We start from the raw sequence: 24,594 nt of genomic DNA, 5'->3' as shown, positions 1-24,594 counted from the left end.
CCTAACTAATTTCACCTTTAAGAGTTACAGACTGAGAAATCTGGTGATCTCTGGTAAATATTTTATATAGTACTTGTAATTTGATAGTGAGAAGATGAGAGTAGATTATTCAAGAATATATTGATAGCTAGAAATTCTTTGACCTGTAATCTAATTAAAGAACTGTGGTCCCAAAGATTACATCTGAAGATTATTTGATGGTTAATGATTTCAGTCCAGTTTATCATGGAGAAGTGTCCAAGAAAACATACACTGGCGTTTGAAATGGACAAGCTAAGGCTCGAATTATTAAGCCTTCAAATAATTTTTTTCCAGAATACACTTCAGTTTCCTCAGGAAATTTCATCAATGAAAATTAAAAATAAGACTTTAAGGGTTCCAAATTTAACATACATTTGCAAGACCACAATACTTCTGGTGGAGTAACTTTCTCAGGAATGACATCACAGTGACAGCAATGACTGCCTACTGCAGGGAGTTAAGAGCATGCCTTCTCCTTAATTGAGCTTCTTGTCTAAGTACAACTTGTTGAGACAGTAACCAAGAGAAAGAAAGAAAAATAGAGAAATACTCCTGCTCCCCTAGACACTGACATTGACAACATCCCTTTTTTTAAAAGTAGTATTACAACTTGAGAAATTAAATCAGCTCTATTTCAGTGAGAACTCTTGAGGCAGAACATTATTTTGATTGCATCTATGCAAGATGATGTCTGTAGCAGCTCTTATTTAAAAACCACAGGATCAAGGAGCAGTTAATAAACCCTGCCTCGTTCTGAATCCCAACCTCTAGATAGCATCTCTGTAGTAGGCTGGTGCGGTGTAATACAACATCAAGTAGCAAAGCTAGTTCCAAACAAACCGATAATGCCACCATGGCATGAAAGCGACCTCATAACAGTGGCACGCATTGTGCTTGGCCTAATTAGGCTTGCTGAGAAAGGGCAATTTGTTCCCCAAGCTAGCCCTGAATTGCTCAGCATGGCATGTATTGCAAAATGTAGGGATGCCAGTGTTTTCTACCAATGTCCAATATGTTAGACTCTGATATGGAGGAAAGCAAGTCTACTCTTTATGCTGTGAGGCAGAAGTAGCAGTGAATAATTATATTATGTTAATGCACAAAAGACACAGTTCGAAATGGTTTGTAATGTAAAGACACAAAGTTGTTGTAGGGTTCGCAAGTTCACTGCATATACTGCCTTTACCAGAGCAAGACAAAACTTACAAAGGTTGAGGAATTTTTTTTTCAGAGCAGTGGTTGCTTTTCTTTCAGATACTTGATACTTAGTTGAGATTGAAATCTTCAGATAAGCCAAAGTAGCAATGATATTTCTGAAAGCAGCTATGAAAATCTCAGTAGGCATGAAAAGAAAGTAGAGGTGACTTAATATTTACCAAAATATTTTCTTGTAATTAAACCTAGAAACACTCAGTTGCCTTGCATTTACTTCTTGAGAAAATTAATACCAGTACTTTTTGTTCTCAAGAGTGTTTACAGAAAAAAGAGATAGCAAACCCACACGTACAGAAGTGTATTTACATGTATACACATGCACAGCACTCAGGAAAGTTGTTTGTGGTTTGGGAGACAAGTAGTCAAATGCTGAAAACAGTAACATGTGAGCCCTTTTTTGTCAACATCAAACGTTGTTAGAAATTGTGGCTGTTTTTTCTTAACAATTCTGTTGTGACAGTATTGGCTGTTTTGTGAAAACATAGTATCACGGATCTGTTGTCATAGCAAACAAAATATTGCTAAACTATTTTATACAAGTCATCCATCAAATAATTTTCAATAATGAACACTTTCATAAGAATCTAGGTAGCTGATTTTCAGAAATTCTCTGGATCTGTAAATCTAATTGAAATCAACAGTTGCTTTGCTCAGCTCAAGAACTGTCAGGTCCTTATGCCCGAATTCTTGATTTTTTAAAATCTCATGAGTAGATTGCTTAGGAAAGAACAATTCAGCATGTTGAGTGCAACATAATTTTTAATCTTTAATTTGGTAATCATATATCTTTGGATTTTTCTAATGAGATAATGTTATATTCTGTTATTCAGGATGTTGGATAAGAGAGACATGTTTTTTTTATGAACGTATACATGACCCTGCTAACAGAACTTAACAGTATTTGCTTGAAAAAACTTTCACTGCCTAATTTCTACAGTGATGACAAAGTCCTGCATAGTTTTTTGTTAGTATACAAAGATGATTTTCTAAGAAAAATAAAGCACTGAGAAATTTGGGCAGAATTTCAGATCCATTGTTCCATTATGATGCTTACAAACAATGTACCATCCAGTATACAATATGATATATGAACAATATGTAACCTTGAAAATTCTAATTCTTTGTAAAAAAGAGTGACTCACAAGTAGTGTTTCATAGGTGCCTGTTTCTAGTATCACTGTTTGATGGCACCTTCTTGGAACAGCATTTGGTTGTGCCAATTTTTTGAGTTCTCATTGGGTATTACAATGCAGCAAAGGAAATTTGCAAACTTTGCATAAATTGCTACTGGTTTTACTTCAGAAGACACAGGCAGCCTTAGCCTCACCCTGCCTTGAGGTTCAAGAATCATGCTGTCATTACGCCAAAGAAGTAGATGGAGTAGCATTTCTTTTTGAATTAGTCGTCAAATGGAGCTGGTATTCATCCTTCCAGTTTTTCAATGTGTAGGTTGGAGGAATATATAGTATAGTGTATATAAAAAGGTGAGTTTATTGATATTGGTAGATAATAAATCATATATATGTCTATGGTTTTATATTTTATATAAGTAGTATATATTTGTGTGTTATTAAGAAAGGGGCAGCTGCAGAGATGCAGAATCCCATGAGATTATTATTTATTCTGTCATTTCCTCAGTCATTTTCTCCTTAGATTATCTCCTTAAAGAAACTCATGCTTATACAGTAACTATGCAAGAAGGAACATACCTGTAAGCAGAAGCAGCTTCACAAGGAAGTTTGCAAAACTGTAGAAAATTAACCGAACCATAAAAACTGACCTTTGTGCTATAGGTGGTATGTCTTCTGGGGCTGAATTAGCTTTTGGCCCTGCAAAACTAGAAAAAAAGGAATTTAAACATACCACATCATACAACAGAAGCCAAAGTGAACTTCAATTTCAGGTTATATTCTAGAAAATTATGATGAGTGGAGTGCATTTAAATCAGCAAACATTCACTCCTCTAGTGATTTTTGGCTCACTACATAAGACTAAGACTTTCATGCATTCTGTTCTCATTTTGAGATGTTAAATTAACTTAAGGGTATATGGTGATTAGATTCATTTTACTGAGTAATTTTTCTGCTGCTCCTTTTACTTTTCCCCTGTTTTTCTATTTTATTTTAATATTTTCCCTCTGTTGTACAAAACTGAATAATTAACCTTCAATATTTAGAGGGTTGTAACACTGATTAAATCAGAGAGCTGTTCATTTTGATAATACTACTGAAAAAAAGCCATTGTCTCTTCATAGTTAAAGACATTTTTCAGATGTATTGGACTGTTTGTTTTATGTCAGCCCTGGTTTACAGTAGAAACAAACTAGTGTAGTCAGTCTTTGATTTGACTTAGCCTTTTCACAGCTGAAACAAAGGCAGTTGTTGAACCATCCATTTGGCTTTGTGGTATTTCTTTGGCTGTGCTAGGAAAACAATGAAGCAAGGCAGCATCCCTGTTTCTGATGAGGCAGGAAGGAGAAGAACTTAAAAAGCAGTTGTATGCTTCATTTTAGAGTATCATAGTAACATCACCTAATGTCAAAACAGAATTGGTTTATTAGGAGCCACAACAGAAGACTCACTGCTGGGAAATCAGCAATTAGTCCTTCATGCAATTATGCAAAATCTGGTTTTATATCTACATTGCAAATGGGGCTACAATTAGACATTTATCCTCAGAAGTTCTGAGCAGTTGCTCAGCTTCGGCCCACAGTTTCAGCCTATGAATTATAGTGAAATAGTGCACAAATGCAAGATGTGTTTTCAGTCAAGAAAGGATAAAAATGGATCTATTAATTTATTTAATATTATTCTTTCTCAAGGATCAGTTATTTAAGGGATTGTTTCTAAGGGATCAGATGTTTCTATTTCATTCCTAAGAACAAACCTTAACTGAGCAAAGCAAGGGACCAAAAACTGTTTATTGGTGTTAGGACGTTGCCATGGGGAATAACACTCACAGATATTCTTGATACATTGAGGATTTGGAAATTTTCCCTCTCTGTGGCCAGCTTTTGGATTTTACTTTTACTTTAATTGTGTGGCTGCTTCTTCCATTGCAGAGGAATGTACAAGTTGCAGGACTATGTAGGCAAAGACCACTCAGCCCACAGATGCTATATAGGAGCAGATCAACAAATTAACTCCATGTACAAGCCCAGCCTTACAACTTTATTTCATATAAATAATAGTTAATGGCTTAAGGTGTCTTGGCAGTGAAAGATTCTAGCTGTAAGATTTGAGAGGCCTGATCTTGGATATCTTGAAATCCTAGAATGCTAAAATTACACTAACAGAATAATCAATTGAAAATATTCAGATGCTCCTAAATATCACCCTAAATTTCCTTTGCATCATAGAATCATAGAATTGTAGGGGTTGGAAGGGACCTCGAGAGATCATCAGGTCCAACCCCCCTGCCAAACCAGGCTGCCTAGGACATATCACTCAGATAGGTGTCCAGGCGGGTCTTGAATATCTCCAGAGAAGGAGACTCCACCACCTCCCTGGGCAGCCTGTCCCAGGGCTCTGTCACCCTCACTGTGAAAAAGTTCTTCCGCATGTTGGTGCGGAACTTCCTGTGCTCCAACTTGCAGCCATTGCCCCTTGTCCTGTCCCCACAGACCACTGAAAAGGGGCTGGCTGATTCCCCCTGCATCCCCTGCTTCAGATAATTATAAACTTTAATTAGGTCCCCCCTTAGTCTTCTCTTCTCAAGGCTGAACAGTCCCAACTCACTCAGCCTTTCCTCATAGGGGAGATGCTCCAGGCCCTTAATCATCTTCGTAGCCCTTCTTTGGACTCTCTCCAGGAGATCCCTGTCCTTTTTATACCAAGGAGCCCAGAACTGGACACAATACTCCAGGAGGGGCCTGAGCAGGGCAGAGTAGAGGGGGAGGATCATCTCCTTTGACCTGCTGGCTACACTCCTCCGGATGCATCCCAGGATCCCATTGGCTCTCTTAGCCACCGAGGCACACTGCTGGCTCATGGCCAACCTGTCATCTACCAGGACCCCCAGGTCCTTCTCCACTGAGCTCTTCTCCAGCAGGTCATCCCCCAGCCTGTACTGATACAAACAGTTGTTCCTTCCCAGGTGCAAGACTTTACACTTGCTTTTGTTGAACTTCATCTGGTTTCTCCCTGCCCAGCTCTCCAGCCTGTCCAGGTCTCACTGAATGGCAGCGCAGTGTTCCTGCTTGTCAGCCACTCATCCCAGCTTTGTATCATCGGCACTTGCTGAGGGTGGATGCTATTCCCTCATCAAGGTTGTCAGTGAAGATATTAAACAGGACTGGACCCAACACCGAGAATTTAGATACAAGTAATTGAGATTTAAAATATAGGTAACATTAGGAAGCATAAACCACTAAATTTTAACATTTCTAATAACTGCTTTATAAGCACCTCCAGATGCAATTGATGTACTTTTAATCTATAAAGAAAAATGGAAGACTCTTACTGAATACTTGAAGTGAAAATATGAGTCCATATTCTGGCAATGCTGTCACTTGAACAGGATCAGAATTACAGTCTTGATGTTTTAATTAGAGGTGAACCAAAGAGGAAGAGGGATCTGGCCTAGCATCAGGACAGTCATGCATTAAGGAGGGGATCTAGTTTCAGTACTCCTCCCTATGTCTGAACTGGAGAGTTGTTAGGATATTTAGGAAATGACACTTGGAGAAGGGGGGAACTTGAAAGAGGAAACTTGAATTTGGTTTTAGCCATATCAAAGATGCATGCGATAAAAAATTGGTTGACTAGAAACAAGTGGATGACTTGCTTTTAACCAGACATGATTTTACTTTATTGGGGTACAAAATGGGGGGGGAAAAATTGGAATCTTGGTAAGTTGCAGAAAGTGGGAAGAATCCCATTCAGATTTACCTTTGGCTCCTACAGTAACGTTCTTGAGGGCATTTGTTCATTTGTCCTTCTGGAACACTTCTCCCAGCTGTGTTTTCCCTGCTCTGTTTCTGGCTGTGTGCACGTACAGAATGGTGCGTGACACACATTAATACATATAGATAGCCTTCTGCTTCTGACCTTACAAACTGTCCACTTCAGCACTGTCATTCTATAAAATGTCCAACTGCAGTCCAAGAAATGCATTTTAAATGTGAATGCAAACATTTCTATTACTGATAACACCAGCGCAGCATTTTTTGCTTTGCTGGGATTAGGACCTTGATAGTTGAAGTTACATTGGAGTAATGACACTCCAAGGTCACGTCCTCTACTGACATGGCAAAGGAAGGAGAGGCCTTTGCTAGTTGCTGCTGATAAACTTAAGATGGATTATTTTGTGTGTTTGGTTTCACTTTGTTAAAAGTGAAAGAATATATTTGTGACCCACAAATATTTTAGCTTGCAAAAAAAAATGATAGAAATCTACATGTTGCACTTGTCATAGTTGTATTTAACTTAACCTGAAAGTCAGATTTTATAAAACATTCTGAAATTTGCTAATGATTAAGATAAATGTCTCCCTGTTCAGTGAACAGTTATCTGCTCACATGGACAGTAAAGCAGCTGCAGTTTAGGTAGGGACATCTTAAAAATTTATATATATAAAAGTACTATGATTGCAGAGAAAAACTCCAAGGCAATTCCATCTTAGAAGACTAACTCTCCAAATCACAACCTCCGTCAGAATGTGTTCCATCGTGCTTTACTTTTGTACTCTGTAAAATGGGGGTAATAATCTTTATTGATCTGTCTACCTTTTAGGAATGCATTAAGGAGAGTTTAAATGATATCTTTACAGTGTTTTGAACAGTTTTGATATATGCAGCTCTTACAATACAGCTTAGTAGGTGGGCTTGCCTATTTTACCATGTCCTCCCATAGGAGAGCTGTCCTGGGTTTTTATAGTTCTCTGATCTTGCCATCCAAACTCCTTCTAACTGGGCAAGTTTGGTAAACTGGCAATGAGATTAGCACTCACCACATGTTAGCTGAGCTGCCATAGCTAAACAAGCGCACACTCTTCACTCAAAGAGTCTTTTTAAGTTGTTACCTTGTGCTTCACATTTGAGCCTACCTGGAGTCACACCATTGGGCTGTGACTGCTGAAGGTGATCCTCTGACGAAAACCTCTTGCCTCTCCATCTATGCCTGAGATAGCTGGATATCATTTCTTGATGCTTTCTTGAAGATAGAGTTTCTGGAGTGGTTGTGTGTTACCTCTGGTGATTTAAATAGGCAGAGATCTTCACAGATCCCTGCTATGCTTCACAGCACAGTTCATACATGTATCCTTTCTGTATCTTTAGCAAGAGATTCAGAGTTGTTCCTCCAGTTTTTCCTCAGAAGTAACTTAGTGGTCTGCCCACAAAGCTGCTGGTGTTTTCACTAAACTGTCATTTTAAAGCTAAGTTTACACAGCATTGCACGGTTCACATTAGAATAATATACATGAATAGTTGGAATCAATGGGAATGGTCTATATTTGTTTTGGAGACAAATTTGCCTTCAAGTTTCATTAGAAACACTGTGGCCTGTTTTCCTGAGAAAATGAGTCATGAGGCGTGTGCTGTCTATTCTGCTCTCTCTCTTTCCATCTGTCCATCTCTCCACACCTAACACACACACCTAACTTTGAAACAACTGACCAATTTTAACATAATTTATCAGAAATAGATGTAAAAAGATGATTAAGCTCCTAAATAGAATGAGAATAAGCAGGTAGATGGTGGAAAGCTACTCTGTCAACATCCCCGCTGAGGAAAAAGAACTCAGGCATAATCCAACACTATTTCTCAGCAACTAAGTAGGTCTACACTAGTCAGGGTATGTGATGCAACCAGAATCATACTAGTGGGGAAATACAAAGACATGCAGTCTGGTGGATGTTGAGGATAAAAAAGAGAAAGCAAGACTTCTGGACAGGCAAGACTAGAAGCTTCACAAACGGATAGATATTGTTTGGGGAGCTTGATTTGGGGCTGTGATAGAGAAAATCAGAGAGAAATCGAGAAGGATATAGAGATGTGTTTGGCTTTTTTTTTTTTTTTCTTCTTCCCCATGTTGCAATAATTATGTGCCTCCAGCTTCATTTTTTTGTTGCTTACCAAAAAAAAAGCAAAAAAGTTTGGGTTTATTCCCAAGTTTCATCAGAGGTTTGTTTCAGATGCTCTAATACTTGTAAAAAGTCTTCCAGTAGAGTAACTCTCTTCAGTCCAGCAGCTTATTGACTGACAAGCTTTCTTACAGTATCTACTTGACATCTCATTCCAATATTAGTTTTACAGGCACATTCACATTTTAGGAAATCACTGTATTCTCAAATCTGAGATGTCACAAGTGTCTCTTCCTGCAAGTACTTGCCCTAGAAATGTTAGCTAAAATGTTTTATCTAACAGCAACCCTCCTGCTGTGTTGTAGTACTTAGTTGTCATCCAAAAGCAGCTGCATTTTTATGAACATATCCTAATAAGCCATGTCCTGAAAGGCACCTGTACCTCTTTGTTCCTCCCTGACATTGTATGGGAGCTATAGGTGGTCATCTAGTACTAGGTATTGGTACATCAAGGAAAATTACTTAAGTACATCTGTTCACAGTTAATAACAATGTACAGATGAGCTGTAGATAGCAAAGACAAACAGGACTGATTTGCATTCACTCTGTGTTCAAATGGGAGGTGGGAACAAAGCATCACCCAGGCGCCAGAGTGTGGCCCAGCATTTGTTTCACACACTCTCGGCCACAGCAGATTTGTTGAGGATGACAGTGAGCAGTGGTAAAACTTACAGGTGATACATGACATGACAAATGAGTTTGAAAGTCCTCATCACCCTTGTAAAGGGATAGTTGTTTCCCACCCTCAGCCTGTCATATCTGTGTCTCTGTGCTTATTTCACCTAAGTTTGATTTAACATGCATAAACCAAGTAATTTTGTGTGCCGAGTATGTGTGGCATGTGTGCATCTTCTCTTTCTCTGTCATTCCAGATTATTGGAACAATCCCACTGATGCCTAATCCAGTCCCCTCCAGCCAGGCGGCAGGTGGAGCTCAGGGACTTCAGGTGCAACCGATAACTCCACAGTTATTGACCAATGCCCAGGGTCAGATCATCGCTACCGTCATCGGCAACCAGATACTCCCAGTGATCAATACCCAGGGAATAACACTATCGCCGCTCAAACCAGGCCAGCAGGTAAAGCGTCTGTAGCCTGAACGATTAGCAAAACAGATGTGCAGAAATCTTCTACTCTCTCAAGGCCTTTCTAAAAACTCGCACGTCTTTATAATGCTTAATAACAGAAGATGAGTTCTATCATACATAGTATATTGGTGCATACTATATATGTAGTATATAGTAGTATTTATCTCACATTATATAATTTATTTCTACATTATGGGGTTATCCAGTTATTCTTTTTTTTTCTTTTAAAGGTCAATTGTGAGAGCCCAAGTGAGAAATGTTCTGCAGCAAAAGCACAGTAGGAACATGAGACAGAAGAGGCCCATCTGGCTTATAAAGTTCAGTTCCTTTGTTAGTGGTCAGTGAATAGACTGTGGTTTGAAAACAAAGAAAAATACAGAAGCTTATTAGCCATCTTCACTGGAAAATCAGATATTTGCATAGACATGGGTAGTTAGAAAAGTGTCACTCAGATTTTCAGCTTAGCAATCCTATTACTGGTAGTGTTTGTTTGCTATTCCTGCCTACACCTCCAGATGCAGGTAGCAGCATTTTGTGTGTTTCTGTAAATCCCAGGGCCCTCTGAACTCCATATTATTATTTTTTTTTCTTTCAAATTTAAAAGTAGAGAGCCAATGGATCTCTAAGATGACTTTTGTGTTTGTTTTGAAAATGTTTCATATCCAAGTGGTTACATACTCTTTTTTTCCATCCTATCCTCTGTGGTATCTAGCAGAGGCTCTTCCAAAGCACTTGTCATTTATCTAACTCTATTTTCTTTAATGGGAGCAAACTTACACTAGTGGCAAGTGCTTTTGCAATTGTTGCATGTACGTGGTTTCAAACAAAGCGGGATGGATGGCAGGACAGGCTCTGTGTTCTCTAGAACAGGAAAGCCTGACAATGGAATAAGAAACTCCATAGTTTACATTTGGTTTCCTGGGGGTATGTGGGGTGGGGTGAGTTCCCTGAAGAGATTAGATATTGCAGTCCTTTATGGAGGAAGCTCTCAAAAAGCAGAGCAATCCTGAGATCCCATTTGAAACCCATGAAATCTAGAAGTAAAGAGGATGATAGGGGTCCTGTGTTATCCCCTGAGACTTTCTCACCTGCTGAGCAAGGCACCTTCTCAGTCCTGCAGCAAAGCAACCTCTTTCAGGCAACATCCACCAGCAGTGTGTTTGTAGAGAGGGGAGAAAGGTGTGACCTTTCTTGGCAAAGCTAGTGGTACCTGGCTCTTATAAAGGGCTAAGCTGCTGATGAAGGCTGCAGCTTGCTGAATGAGTGGGGGTTTCAAAGTAGAAAGTCGCCGTTTAGCCATATCATGCTGTATTGCACTGGTTCACCCAACCTGTGTGCTTGTGGTGGCAGTTTGTCAGTCAGCAGAACTCAGGCTATGTTCAGCAGCCAGAGATGTGCCCCATGTTGTGCTGGTCTGCCCAGCGGGGCTATGTAAGTAGAAAACATTATTTTGCCAAGATCAGTTTCGCAGGGTCCAGCCTTTGCCCCTCATACGGAGTCCTGACGACCCAGGGGTTGCAGGAAGGGCTACTGGACAACCCCTTACCTACGCATCTTGGAGCCTGATCAAGACAGTATTTGTGATTGGGGGAAAAAATTAGTGCAAATACTCTATGAAGAAACAGTACACATCATTTTTATAGGAACTGCAGAAAATTATTTCTATGTATTTGTGCTCCCTCTACTGGCTCTTCTGCTTTTAATGAAGGAAATCACAGGAAATTTGCTACTGATCTCAGTGGGAACAGAAGTATAAATGCTAGATTCCTCGTAGGAATAATGCTGATGGACAGTCAAAAGAAATGGAGCTAGTACTATACAAACTTCCTCATCATTTGAAAAGTAACTAAAATTACACAGAGGACATCCTGAATTTATCTTACTGCCTGGGTAAAGACTTAGTCTGACTGTAGTGTTTGGCTAATGATAGCACATTTAGTGAGAACTTTAAAACCTTGCTTTCAGAAGAGCTGAGTGCTCAAACTCAGAGGACTCAGCAGGAAATTAAAATATTTGGAAAATGGTGTCACTCAGCATTTGGTGTCTTTTAACATAATGAAAGAAGCTTCTGAAGGAGGAGAGAAGAGTACAAGACAAGTTTGGGAAAAGTTTTGAGCATGTCACAGAGAAATAAATGAGGAAATAAATAATGTAGTAAAATGTTCCAGTTGCAGATGATCCTAGTTTAACTTTCAACTTGTCAGTTCCCTGGAAAGTAAGTACTGTGGGAGAAAGAGAGGTGATTGCAAGAGATGATAGTAAGCTGCTGCTTGTTAGCTGAGTCACAGTAATTGAACCTGAGTAGCCTGTTTCAGTTGCTAAGTAATGCACGCTAGTGCTTACTTTTCTTCGCCTGAAGTCTGAAGACTTAAATGCCTCAGATACTGTTTTTAGTCAGTTTTACTGAGTTAGACTACATGTGTTATTTATTCATACAACTTTTTTCCAACTTGACAGACTAAAACCTCCATATCTCCTCATGGAAATTAATACTTGTGTGTAGTGTAGCGCACTGCTTCTTTTTCTGTGTTGTAAATAGGTTTCTGAACGTACACAAGCAACTCCATTGTAATCCTATTCCTTTTGTTTTTAAGAAAGGTTTTTCTGATTTATGGCTTTTATCCATAGTAGGGAATGTTCCTCTTTGAATTACATGGAGTAGTTAAAGCTTCAGTGTTTTCACTGCTTTCCAAGATTTTCCAAATCTTAATGCCAGCATCTATACACACAATAAAAATTCTCCTAGAAATTGTAATGGCTTTTTAAAGCGGGCAGCTGTTTGCACCCCTGTTGTAGTCTGTGTCCTTTCTATCTCTGTTCATGAACAACTTTTTCTTTGCCTTTAATAATTTTTACTGCCCATCTCCCAATGATTTCAATTTCCACACTAATCTCTTTGAGATTTTTGTGATCAGAACTGAATGCCATGACCACAGTGAGGATGCATCACTGTTTCTCATAATAACATTATAATATTTGCAGCATTATTTTCTGTCCTTATCTCAATACAGCCTAACTTCCTGATTTTTTCTATCTCTGCTCGTTGAGCATGGTTTTCAATAAGCAGATGTATCCACCATGATACATCATTTCTCACCTGATTGTAACCATGTGAGTTACTAAAATGGTTCCTTTTAATGTGAATCACTTTGCACCTATCTACTCTGTATTTCATCTGTCATAATGCTCTGCCAGCATGTTGTAAACAGTATCTGTAAGCTCCTCATGGTATTCTGTACGAACTTAAGAAATTCACATCTTCCTCCTGCTGATTCAACTTCACCATTGCTCACCATCTTTTCTTGCTGATTGATAAAACCATTTAAAAAAATTTGGTATAAACCCTTTGATCTCTGCTTGTAGTCTCCTTTCTCAGAAAAAAAAAGGACAATTTATTCCCTGATTTTATGTTTCTTGCTTTTTAAGCTGCTTATATCTCATAATAGAAAAGCACCTTGCAACCTTAACTTCTGCACTTTCTCCATGCCTCTCAGGAGCAATTTTGTCAAAATCCAGGTTGCATGGCTAAACGCTCATTTTTTTTCAAGAACAGATGAGTTTGTTGTTACAACTTGTTAGCATTGTCGTTTGCTATCAAGTTTGAAAACCTTGTTTTAAGGTGTTCCTTCATATCGTTAACAACACTTGTCAACACCGGAACAACTGACAGAAGAACTTAAACCATGAATTGAAATCTTATGAAATTTAGGAAAGGATTCACCTTGCTTAGCTTCAAGTGAAGTTTGGTATTTGGGGGAAGCCAATTAACTAGATTTCTTGTAGAGACAAGGAGACATATGCTTGTCCAAGGGGCAACACAAGCTGTCAAAATAGAATAATGTTTGGATTGGTTGAATCTCTAATAGTTATCTTAAGGTCTCTATTGCTTTCATTGTCATCAGAGGGGGCTAAGGTAGCTGTTCTAGGATAGACAATTAATTCTTAAATGAATGAAATTAGAAGAATCCAGCTGCCAGCGATCGCTGTGGTTGAAAACACATTCTTGTTTATCGATACCTTAAGAAGATTTCCTTATAATGGTGTTTTCATAACTATTTGCTTGACCACAGCATGCAGAAGCAACTTCTACACATTATATTGTTCTCCAGTGTATCTCATCATTGGATTCCCTTTTTGCTGTTGTCTGGCTCTTTCCTTCTACATACCAGATTCATTAAATCAGGTCTGTAGTCCCAGTTCTCCTCAGTCTTGTTTTATCCGCACTGCCTGCCAGGACTTTTCATATTTCATTGTGTCTTATAGCACTACCAGCGTTGGACTTCTGCCAACAATAACACAATAAAACAAGCTACTAGGCAGCATTTTCTTATATAGTCATTTCCCAATCTTCATTGTCATTGGGCATCATGCTCATGTTGAAAAACATAGATGGCTCTCAGATGGGTCTGTGGTCATTCTTGTACATCTGCTTTCCACATTTCATGCCAGATGTTTTCTTTCTGCAGCCTCAGCCTACCACAGGCATCCTACTGTCTCATTATCGCAACTCCATGCAATCTTTTCTTTTTCCCTCCTGTTAAAATCTAACCAGCTCTCAATCATTTTCTCTCTGCAATACTCTTATTGCTTTGATGCTGTCTTGTTTTATAAGAAATGTGCTCTTCTTTCTCTGTGTTTGAATATAGCCACTAAACTGTTGTCTCATTCCAACTTTGTTTTTCTTTTGCTTTTTATATGACTTGCAGTGAGGATGACAATTTTTCTCACTTCCTTCTCTTTTCCTTTGCCATCAGCATTGCATAATTCCATTTCATCCATTGATAAAATGACTATATTCTTGAAAGTCAAGAATACCAGGAGTAATTACTAGTACAAGTCACTACATCAGATTTTCCTTGCCACAGCATGAACACTTGACTTGTAACTTATGTCTCTTCCTGACCATTATTCTTTGTGACATCTGCACTTGCAGGAATAGGATATCTCAAAAAAGCCAGTGTAACTGCACCACAGTGTTGGAAATAGGAAATTACAACTACACTACACTACACTGCACTACCTGTGTTGTTCCAAGGAACGGAGGCACAGGGAGACTAAAGCGTTTTTTGCTGTTACTGTTACCTCTGAATTATGCACTCAGCTAAACACTTAAGTCTGTTATTGTAATGATGACATGATATCGTTCCTCATAGGGGTGAGAAAGATGACTGATGCACCTAGTTTACATATAGAATTATATCTTCTATGAAAGCCCAGCTGTGTCCTCAACCTCATTTAGAGAGCCCAGAGAATTTCAATTACAGTGTATGCTTTCAACATAGTCCTGATCCCACAGAAAGGCTTTGAAAGAACTTTGGCAGATGAGATGCTGTCAAAGTTCTACCCCAGCTATGTTGACAGCACACCAGCACTTCTTTGCCATACTCTTCATTTTGAGCTGAGCATGTACACCATCTATGTGAACCCAAAGAGCTTTTTTATGCTAGTTTCCAAATGTAACTATTCTGTCAGTCTAAGCAGTGTGTATAAAAGCTCTTTATACTGTATATACTATACTATATTAGACTATACTGAGAGAGAAATACTTATTGAGTATCAAATAGCTTTCATATTCAGATTCACTTTACTTGAATTTAGTTGAGTAAGCTAGATTACGGTGATGGGGTACAGTGTTTGGGCCACAGTGGAAATACTCTTGGCAGCGTTGACTGTGAAAGTGATTTGGCATGTAGCATGCAGATATGCGCAACAACTTAGTCTCTGCATTTGCCAGAAGATGTAAGAAAAAGCTTCTGAAGCCCATGCCTGGTCATGCAGTAGGAGTAGGTCTGAACACAGACTTTCTCTCTGCTCTGGTGCTCTCAAATCATGCAGTGGCCACAGCACAGCACCACCCTCTCAAAAACGAATGTATGGCACAAAGAGGACAAAAGAGGAGAACTCCATTTTCAGAAAAAACAGAAGCGTGAAACTACTACTTCTGCAAGGCATTATCCTGGCATTTCAGAGTGTTTGGGAATGTCTTTTTATATCAAGGTATTTATTTTTCAGCACTTTCCATGGACTTTAGTCTTTAATAGAGTTCATGTCCATTTTTCCCAGGAAGAACTAGCTGACATCAGAAAAAATTGAAAATCTTTGTTTCTATCATAAAGGGGATTGTTTAAAATTTATTTCCTCCTCTTTGTGCCACTCCTCTTAGTTTCATCTCTTCTGCCCTTTTTGTTATGCTTGTCTTCTTCACCTCTGTCTTCTTTAATTTGTTATGTTTCCTCGTCTCTCAGATTTCCTTTTCAACGAATCATAGAAAAATAGGACTGGAAAGGACCTGAAGAGGTCATGCAGCCCATCCCCTCCCCCTAGGCAGGATCAACTGTCCCTATATCATTCCTGACAGATGTTTGTCTAACCTGTTCTTAAAAACCTTCAGTGATGGAGGTTCCCTGACATCCCCAGGCAACCTAGGCCACTCTTTAGCATTAGAAAGGTCTTCCTGGTGCCTGACCCTAGCCTCCCTTACTGCAATTTAAACACATTACTTTCTTCTCCCTACTGTTAGGGCCATATTTTGCCCTTGCTGTTTGTCGAGACTCTGTAAAACCAATAGCAGTTCTCTTACTATACAGGGAAATATTCTCTCAAAAGTTTGTTCTTTATTTCCACTTAGTGTCTTTCTCTTTCCTTAGCTTATGCAAAATAGCTTGTTACTCTGTCATGATGATATAACTTTCTGGGTGTAGGGAAAAACATCACTGTTCTCATAAAAAGACCTTAATACAGGACTCCAGTCAACCATCTCAAGTGTAGGAATATCCTACATACATTTTTTAAGAACAGAACGTAGGCTTACAGACCTACTTCATTCTTCACCTCTGCAACTATCAATCAACATTACCTTTGCTGTTGACAGCAACAAGTAAAAGTGATGTAAAAGAAATAAGAATCAGGCCCTTTGCATTCTTCAGTTTATTCTCATAAAGTATTATGCTGCACTTTATGCTTCTCATATTCATCTTATTCCTCTAGCTGTAGTGTGCGTACATATATTCCTGCCAGATACTGATCAGTGTTGCATACAGTCATCATTCTTGGCGTGTCTACTATATCCACCTACACAGAATGGTCCTGTAATTTCTGTACCTCCTTCTGTCTTTGGATGGAAAATGCACAACAATCATAAATATAATTGATATCATATGTACGTGTCCAAAATTGGGAAAAGTCAGCTATAGCAAGTTTGAATTGATTCTGTCATCTAGAATCTAATTCATAATCTAATCGTTCCCTCTCCTTAAGGCTATTTCTGGAGTGGAAATTATAGTGGATGAGAAGAGAGAGAGTATTTTAATGCAATTTCATGACATAGATAGCTATCATTGTTCTTTAAGCAGGACATTTACAGCTTAACTGTCGCGTCTGTAAAACAGGGGGTGTGCTGAAAATTATGTAGGGCGTTAAAGATGGAATCCTCCCTCAGTCCCTGGTAAGGCCTTAATGTGACTCTTCAGCCTCTCCAACCCCATTACTCCCTTTTTTCTCACAAGCAGTGAGTTAGAAACCAAAAATCTGTAAATATCCCTTTTATATTGATATTACACCTAAGGTCACTGCATCTAGACTTCACTAACCATACCTCTTTCAGCCCAGCCAACATTCTGAGAACTTCTTACATGTGCCCAAAGATTTTTGGTCATCTCACAAGAAAACTGCCAAGCTTCTGTGTGTCCTGGTTATTTCAAAAACATGTTTGCAAATACATGTGCAGAGAATCAAACACTTCCTAGACTTAACCATCATACTGTGCACGTGCTACATAGTGGCTGTGGCTGCACAAACACTTTGCATGTACAACTGTAAAATGCAGAATGTCCTCTCATTCTGGTGCTTCCTGGAAGCATCACATTTATTGTGTTCATGGTCAGCAGTTGAACTGTTCAGGGACTATATGTGTAGCATGGCTGGACGATGTTGGATTTGCCGTCTCTGTCTTACATGATCATGTACTTCTCCCTGAGAAATACTGATGGGAAATAGCATAGAATCATAAAATATTAAGGCTGGAAGGTCAAGGTTCAAGAGATTATCCAGTTCATTCTGCAGTTCTCAGGCGGAGTAGCTATTCCAGTATTTGTCTAACTTGTTCCTAAGCACTCTCATAGGAACTCCACAGGTTCCCCCAGCAATTTATGCCAGTGCCTCACTGTCACACTCGATAGGTTTTCTCAGCATCTATTTTGAATCTTCCAGGTTATTGTGCCTCATTCTCTCCACTGTAAAATGTAAGGTAGACTCATTATCTTTTCTTTAGCTGTGCCTGTATTTGAGGCAGGTATCATATATCACCCAGTCTTCCTTTCTTTAGATTAAATATGACTAGTTTGTTCCAGGTGCCTTCATAAACCTCAGGTAATGCACAGGCCTTCAGCCACTCTTAATTATTCTCCTTCAGTTGGTCCAGATTTTTTTCTGTAGTGGGGCATCCAGCTGTGGACATGGTGCCTTCCCTGCAGAAGTGTTTCTTTCCTGTGCTTAGTAGAATCATAGAATCACAGAGTGGTTTGGGTTGGAAGGGATCTTGGAAGGTCATCTAGTCCAACCCTTCTGCAAGGAGCAGGTGCATCTTCAACTAGATCAGATTGCTCAGAGCCTCATCGAGCCTGACCTTAAATGTTTCCAGGGATAGTGTATCTATCACCTCTTTGGGCAACCTATGCCAGTGTCTCACCACCCTCATCATAAAAAAATTCTGCCTATATCCAGTCTAAATCTGCTCTCCTTTACTTTAAAGCCATTACACCTTTTCCTATCACTACACTCCCTGATAAAGAGCCCCTCCCCAGCTTTCCTGTATCACCCTTTAGGTAATGAAAGGCTGCAGTAAGGTCTCCCCAGAGCTTTCTCTTCTCCAAGCTGAATAAACTCAACTCACTCAGCCTGTCTTCATATGAGAGGTGCTCCAGCCCTCTGGTCATCTTCATGGCTGTCCTCTGGACTTGCTTCAACAGATCCATACTTTTCTGTAGAGGGTGTCCCAGAGCTGGACACAGTACTCCACATGGGGTCTCACCAGAGCAGAGGGGCAGAGTCATCTTGCTTGACCTGCTGTTCACGCTGCTTTTGATAGAGCCCAGGATATGGTTGGCTTTCTAGGCTGTGAGTGTACACTGACAGCTCAACTCCTGTCTTTTGTCCATGCCAAGTTCTTCTCAAAAAGAAGAGAGCTGCTCTCAATCCCTTCATCTTCTCCACATGCACTGAAGATATCGCTCCGACTCACAGAATTAGGAATAGGAGTTGCCTTTTCTTCAGTTTTAGAACACTATAGTGTTGCTGGTAGCATGTTCAGACTGACAGGATCATTTTGAATCCTAATCCTGTATTGCACCCTTCCAGAAGTCCCTCCCAGCATGTCATTGGCATGTAAATTTAGTAAGTATATTTTCTTGTCTGTCATCTAGGTCATTAAGAAAACACTGAATAGTGCAGACTTCTGGGAAGCAGTATCCGTTCACCGTTCTGTTTCAACAGATACATATCTATCTTCTTGGTTTTGTTTTCCAACTACTTTTACATTCATTCTGCAGCAATTTCATCTAAACTGTGTTTCCCTAGGTTATAAAAAATGTCACACGAGGGAGTGTCGAGAGACTTGTAAAGTCAAACCACCTACTGCTTTTTCCCTGTCCGCAAGGCCAATTACCCTGTCTTAGAGGGAGATCAGATTGGTTTGACACAGTTTGTTCCTAACAATCCGTGTTGTCTGTTGCTACCTTGTTTTCTTGCGGGTGCTTACAAATTGTTTGATTATTTTCTTCAGTGCTTTTCCACGGGTTGAAGTTTAGTTGGCTGGACTATAACTTTACAGATCTTTCTTTTTAAAGATAGCTACTACATTTGCTCCTCCATCCTCACAAATAAGTACTAATATCTTTAAGACTGTTTCAGGTAGTGCAAAAGCATCTGACTTATCTAAATACAATGCTTTTCATCCATTGCCTAGGCAGAAATATTTACTTTTGCCAGAGATCCTGTTGGACAACAGACCCATAACCCAAATTCCAGCCTGTTTCTGAAAGTTGCAGTCTGGACTGCTTCCCTAGGAGAAAATATAATAAAAGTAGATGTTCTGGGTTGGGAGCTCTCTATAGATAAAATCCAACCCTTAGTGAAATTGTTTCAAAGATGACCAGCACTTGCATGAGTCTGAAATCTGGGTGCCTTTCAATCAGCTTCTCAACTACTCTCCCTTTGATGAAATACCATTTTTCTTTTTTAAAATGTGCTTGATCCAAAGAAAAAAACCCTTGAGATATTTTTGTTTGTTTGTTTCTTGACTTCTCAGAAGTCAGACAAGGCTGAAACTGGTCAGATAAATAATTTTTGTTATTATTAAAGGGTAACTTCGAGCTTCTTGCTTCATTTTGTGTTACATCATTCCATGTGGGAGGTAGAAAAAGGATTTGTAATTTTTTCCATTCTTAAACAGACCCATATCAGGAATAATGTCATTAAAATTGTTCATATGTATTCCACAGAAAAGTGTCATCTTGAATGTGATCAGATACCTTTATCTACTATACCATACAATTTGTTGTCTACTTAGCATCAGTCATTTTTGTGTGTTCTGGGAGCATATTATATATAATTTGAGTATCATTAATGAATTCAGCTCTTTTTCTGAAGTAATTTGTTCAGTTAAATATAAGAAAGAGAAAAATCTCATACTCCTTAGAATTCAAGGAATAGATTTAAATTACTGACTTACAAGCAAGGCCAAATAGGCCTTTATCTTTCCCCCTTTCTGAGAATGGAGATAACAGCTATCACTTAAAAGTGAAGCCTTTTAGTACATTTTTGCAATCTTTTTTGATCAATATCAAGAATCAACATAAAATAAAGGTGTTGTAAGTAGCAGTCACCTGAGTGTATCAGGACTCTATTAGAGCATTATTAGGCTCTGAAAGGGCTGTACTGGACTACTAGAAGCCAATTCAAAACTGTATGGTCCATTGTGTGCCTTCATTCTGTAGAGAGACTGCCCTTTGAATTAGCTGGGACTTTTATGTAAAAATCGGTACTGGAGAATATTCCTAGTTTTCAGTCCCATGTGAAAGCTTATTACAGGCAGAAGGGATTAATGGTTCTTTCCTTTCTTCCTAGTAAACAGCGAAATACTACACTGCTGTAAAATTTGTAAAAAACAAAAAAAAAAGAAAAAAATTGTAAAGTCAGGTTCACATAGCACATTTCCATCTACCATACTCACTAGACATTTTAGGTGTGTCTTACTTGACACAGCCCTGATGTGAATGGGGCTCAGAAATTTTACTTTGTGTTTTAGGCAAGGACAATTCATCAATTTAGAAATAAGATTTCAACATTTGGTTTTGTTTGCTAGTTCTAGTGTCATACATTCCTTTCTGTAGGAATTTTTACCCCAATTTCTCTTCTTCTCACCATTCTCAATCTTCTTGGTCCTGGTCCTGCAGTATGAAAGGACCTCTCCGAAACAATGCTGATTTATGTGAGAATTCATGTAGGGAATAAAAGTCTGACTTCATGAGTTGGAAAACAGGTAAGGACATGAGTATTAAATCAGAATGCTGCTGGGAATGTCATAGGTCTCCTGTCACCCATTTCAAGCAAGTATTTAGCTTCTAGTTGGATCAAGTATCTGATTACACTGAGAAAAAATGATAAGTCAGAATTCAAAGGAGCTCAGATTGCTCTTGCTGCAACACTGTCACCTCAACTACATCCATGGTATTTAATGCTCCTATGGGATTGGTTGCCCAGAAGCAAATGGGTGAGATGGTACATTGAAAGTTTCCTATTACTGCTTCATTTTCTAAATACTTATTTTTACATTTTAACATATAGCTCCATCAGCCCTCCCAGACGCAAGTGGGACAAGCAGCCTCACAACCTAATCTCCTGCATTTGGCTCACAGTCAAGCATCTATGTCTCAAAGCCCAGTGCGTCAGGCTTCCTCTTCTTCCTCCTCATCCTCCTCCTCTTCAGCTTTGAGTGTTGGCCAGTTAGTCAGCAGTAAGTATTTCTCCCTTGCTCCTCTTAATTCTCTCCTGTGTTTGTCCTCCTCACTGCTGAGTTTCCTGATCTACTTTCCCTCCTTTTTTTTTTTCATATAGTAGAATGTATAATGAGAAGTAGAGTGGAGCTGCCAAGTGCTGTCATGGATGGGGCTTACAGAAAACCTGCCTTGAGAAATTGTAATCAGCGCTAAAAATGGTGATAAAAACAGTAGCAGCCATTAATTGGCTTATGAGTGCAATTCTTTTAACTAAAATGTAGTTAATGTTCTTTGGAAATTAGAAGGTTTTGAATCAGTCAATATAATGACTTGTATTGCTCAGAATTTGGTGGGCAGACAGATTCTCCTACGTGTAGTTAGGCCCATTGTTTGTTACTGTTTGTTTCCTTAATGTAGCAAACTGTTCTACAAATCCCAGCACTACACAAATCTACAGCAAGAGGCATTTCTGGCCAGGAAAATCCCATGCTAAACAAGCAAGAACTGTAACGAGTGGAAGAAGAGAGGGGAGCACACTGCAGTGAACTAACTGAGTTTTTGTGTTAGGATTGTAACAGCTGACCTCCTGAACAGCCCTTTCTTCCAGATCAGAGTTTTCACTACTACCTTATCAGCATTAACTTTGGTCTTTACATAGCAAACCCAACAGGTTAGAAGTATACATAAGACGCAGTTTGGCACATCTGCAGAAATCTAAGTGTACGGGGTGACCTTGTTCAAAGATACTCCATGTACATATTTCAAGTAAACAAACACTATAGCTCCTGCTGTATTGGTAATGTAAAATATATGAGAGATACAAGCTTGGAGAAACTGTCATGCAAAGGAAGATGTGAAAAAAAAATCTTGGTTAGATTATTTCAGAGATTGTTTACATGGAGAGATTACTAGCAGAGATATAGAGGTAAAATTATGCTGGTGTAACTCCCAGTGTGAATACGTTTATTCTGGGATAAAAATATCCACATTGGTAGCTGTAAGTACATAAAATATATAGATATAATTATAGTGATATCAATATACTGCTATTTCTCTGTCAGTAAATTTTGTCATGTAGACAAGCTAGTAGGAAGTAGAAGAGTAAGAGACTTCACGTTAAAAATATGTAGTTACCCCTTGTCTATGTGGGAAAATGGACTAAAATACCTAATATGAAGTAAGTTGCTTTGCAATGGGTAGGCCAGAATAGCCTCCCTTGTGGACATTCTTATTAAAAAATATTCTAGAATAACTATTGTGGGGTAACGATAGTTATCCTAGTCAATTTCCACATGTGGATAAGTGCACTACACAATAAAAGCCACATGGAAGAAGCCCTTTTAAGTTTACAGGTTAGATCCACCAGAAGTTATGAGATACTAGAAAAAGTGACTTGTTCAACTGTATGCAGTTGCTCTTAGAACGTGTATTTTATGATAATGACACATGTTGTGGTTAAAATCACACAATCACCATTATTTTCTCATCCTTCTTTTGGTGCATTCCCAGTGGAGTTGTTCCAGGGATGCATCAGAATTACGAATGCAACACACAAGCTGTTGTCCCAGGGTTTGTTCCCTACCTGATTCACTTAACTCTTCCCCAGTTTGTGTAACATTTAATGTAGGGAACTGTAAAAGGGTCCAGGATGGTCTTGCTTCAAGCAGTAGAGGTCCAAAGAGCTGAAGCTTTCTGTCTGCCATGTTATTCCAGTGCAATGGCAGACAAGTCACTGAAAACAGATTTTTTTCACAAGTGCTTGCTCAATAGCCAGCTTGAGGCTCTGGACTTTAATTTACAGAAAAAACTGGTACTCAGAGTTACAATTTTAAGTGCACTTTCACTGTGGAACTGTATAAAGAACCATTTAAAGACACAGTCTAAAAAAATCATCTCCTACTTGACCGAGACTGGGTACCCAAAAATGCTTTTTCCCTTAATATCTGTCCACTTCTCTGTGAATGAGAAGGGGAAGACCTTCATCTTGTAGAAACACAAGAAAATAAATTAAGATCTAAAAAACCAGAAGAGCTCAAGAGGAAATGAATAACTATGTCTTTGGTGAAGAGCTTTAATAGAGGTCCAGGGCCACACACTGAACAAGTGAAAAGGCAATACATCAATCAGTTCTCCTGTAATGAAGCACAATACATCCTGCGCACTGGATGAGGTAGAGGTCTGGGGAACAAGAATTGGTAATCCGGGCCTCAAAGAGTATGCTACACTGCGTCGTGGGCTACTGTAACTCCAGCATTTTGTAGCTTCTGAGTCTTTGTGTAACTCTAAGGATGTTCTTTTGGCTTCGTTTTTTTTTTTTTTTTTGCTTGGATAAATGTCAAGGTTGCTAAAAAAGCAGAATAGTCATCTAAATCAGTCGTATGTTGAGATTATGTTTATACTTATAGTTGAAAACACAAGATCTTCTGTCAGTTGAATGGAAGGAGAAGCTGGCAGGTGGTGTTATCATCTTATTGGTCTTGCTATTAAAGGAAAAGATACATGTTATGTTCATGGATTTGACTGAGAGCAGAGAGAATCATGAGGCACAGGAATATCAGTTTGGGGAAGAGGAGGAGATACACTAATGAACACAAATGTTCTATTCTTCCTTCTCAGGCTTGACTTCTTCCACCACTTTTCCTGTTCCCATTACTTTCTCACACCATTCTCCACACAACCTCTGCTCCCTTTGCCCGTGCTATTTTTCCTCGTCTTCTCCCTGCAGACCTTTCCTTACAGTCCGTTATTCCTCAACTCCTCTTTATATTTCAGTTCCCCTCCAACTCCCAGTCAATCTCTGTCACCAGATCATATCTGTGTCCCTTTTACCTGCCTTTTTATTAGGTAGTTTCTGTCCTACTCTACTTTGTTTCATCGCTAGTGCTACCTCTTTTTCCCTTTATTCTGTCCTCTACCACAGTGATTACTACTCACTTGCAGTCAAGCCCTCTCTCTCTCCACCCCAAACTCAAATCCTAGCCCCGTAGTAGCCCTCAGGGTTGTTTTTTTCCCCTTCCATCATTTCTTTTTCTTCAGACACAAGCTTAATTTTTGCTTATTCTGCATCCAAATCATGCAGATGCCCCTCCCACCCTCCCTGGAAGCCATCAGAGGAGTGTGGAAAATGATCACCAAGAAGAGAAGCGAGTCAGTCTGTCTGTAAACTGCTGTCCTGGCCCAAAGCAGATCAGAGC

The 24,594-nt window shown here is 39.1% G+C and overlaps 1 protein-coding gene across 1 annotated transcript in view; it reads left to right on the top strand.

Moving 5' to 3' along the window:
- Positions 1-24,594, top strand: part of POU6F2 (POU class 6 homeobox 2) — a gene marked incomplete at its 5' end in the record, with an annotated part of 311,507 nt that overhangs the window by 277,769 nt on the left and 9,144 nt on the right. Inside the window, 2 exons of the mRNA XM_084279767.1 lie at positions 9,192-9,398; positions 21,249-21,417. Of these exons, the coding sequence (XP_084135893.1) occupies positions 9,192-9,398; positions 21,249-21,417 (376 nt within the window). The remainder of the gene's footprint in view (positions 1-9,191; positions 9,399-21,248; positions 21,418-24,594) is intronic.

Source organism: Gallinula chloropus, assembly GCF_964237585.1.
Source record: "Gallinula chloropus genome assembly, chromosome: 2".
NCBI lineage: Eukaryota > Metazoa > Chordata > Aves > Gruiformes > Rallidae > Gallinula > Gallinula chloropus.
Note: the sequence above shows the minus strand (reverse complement) of the source record. Positions and strands in the feature narration are given on the sequence as shown.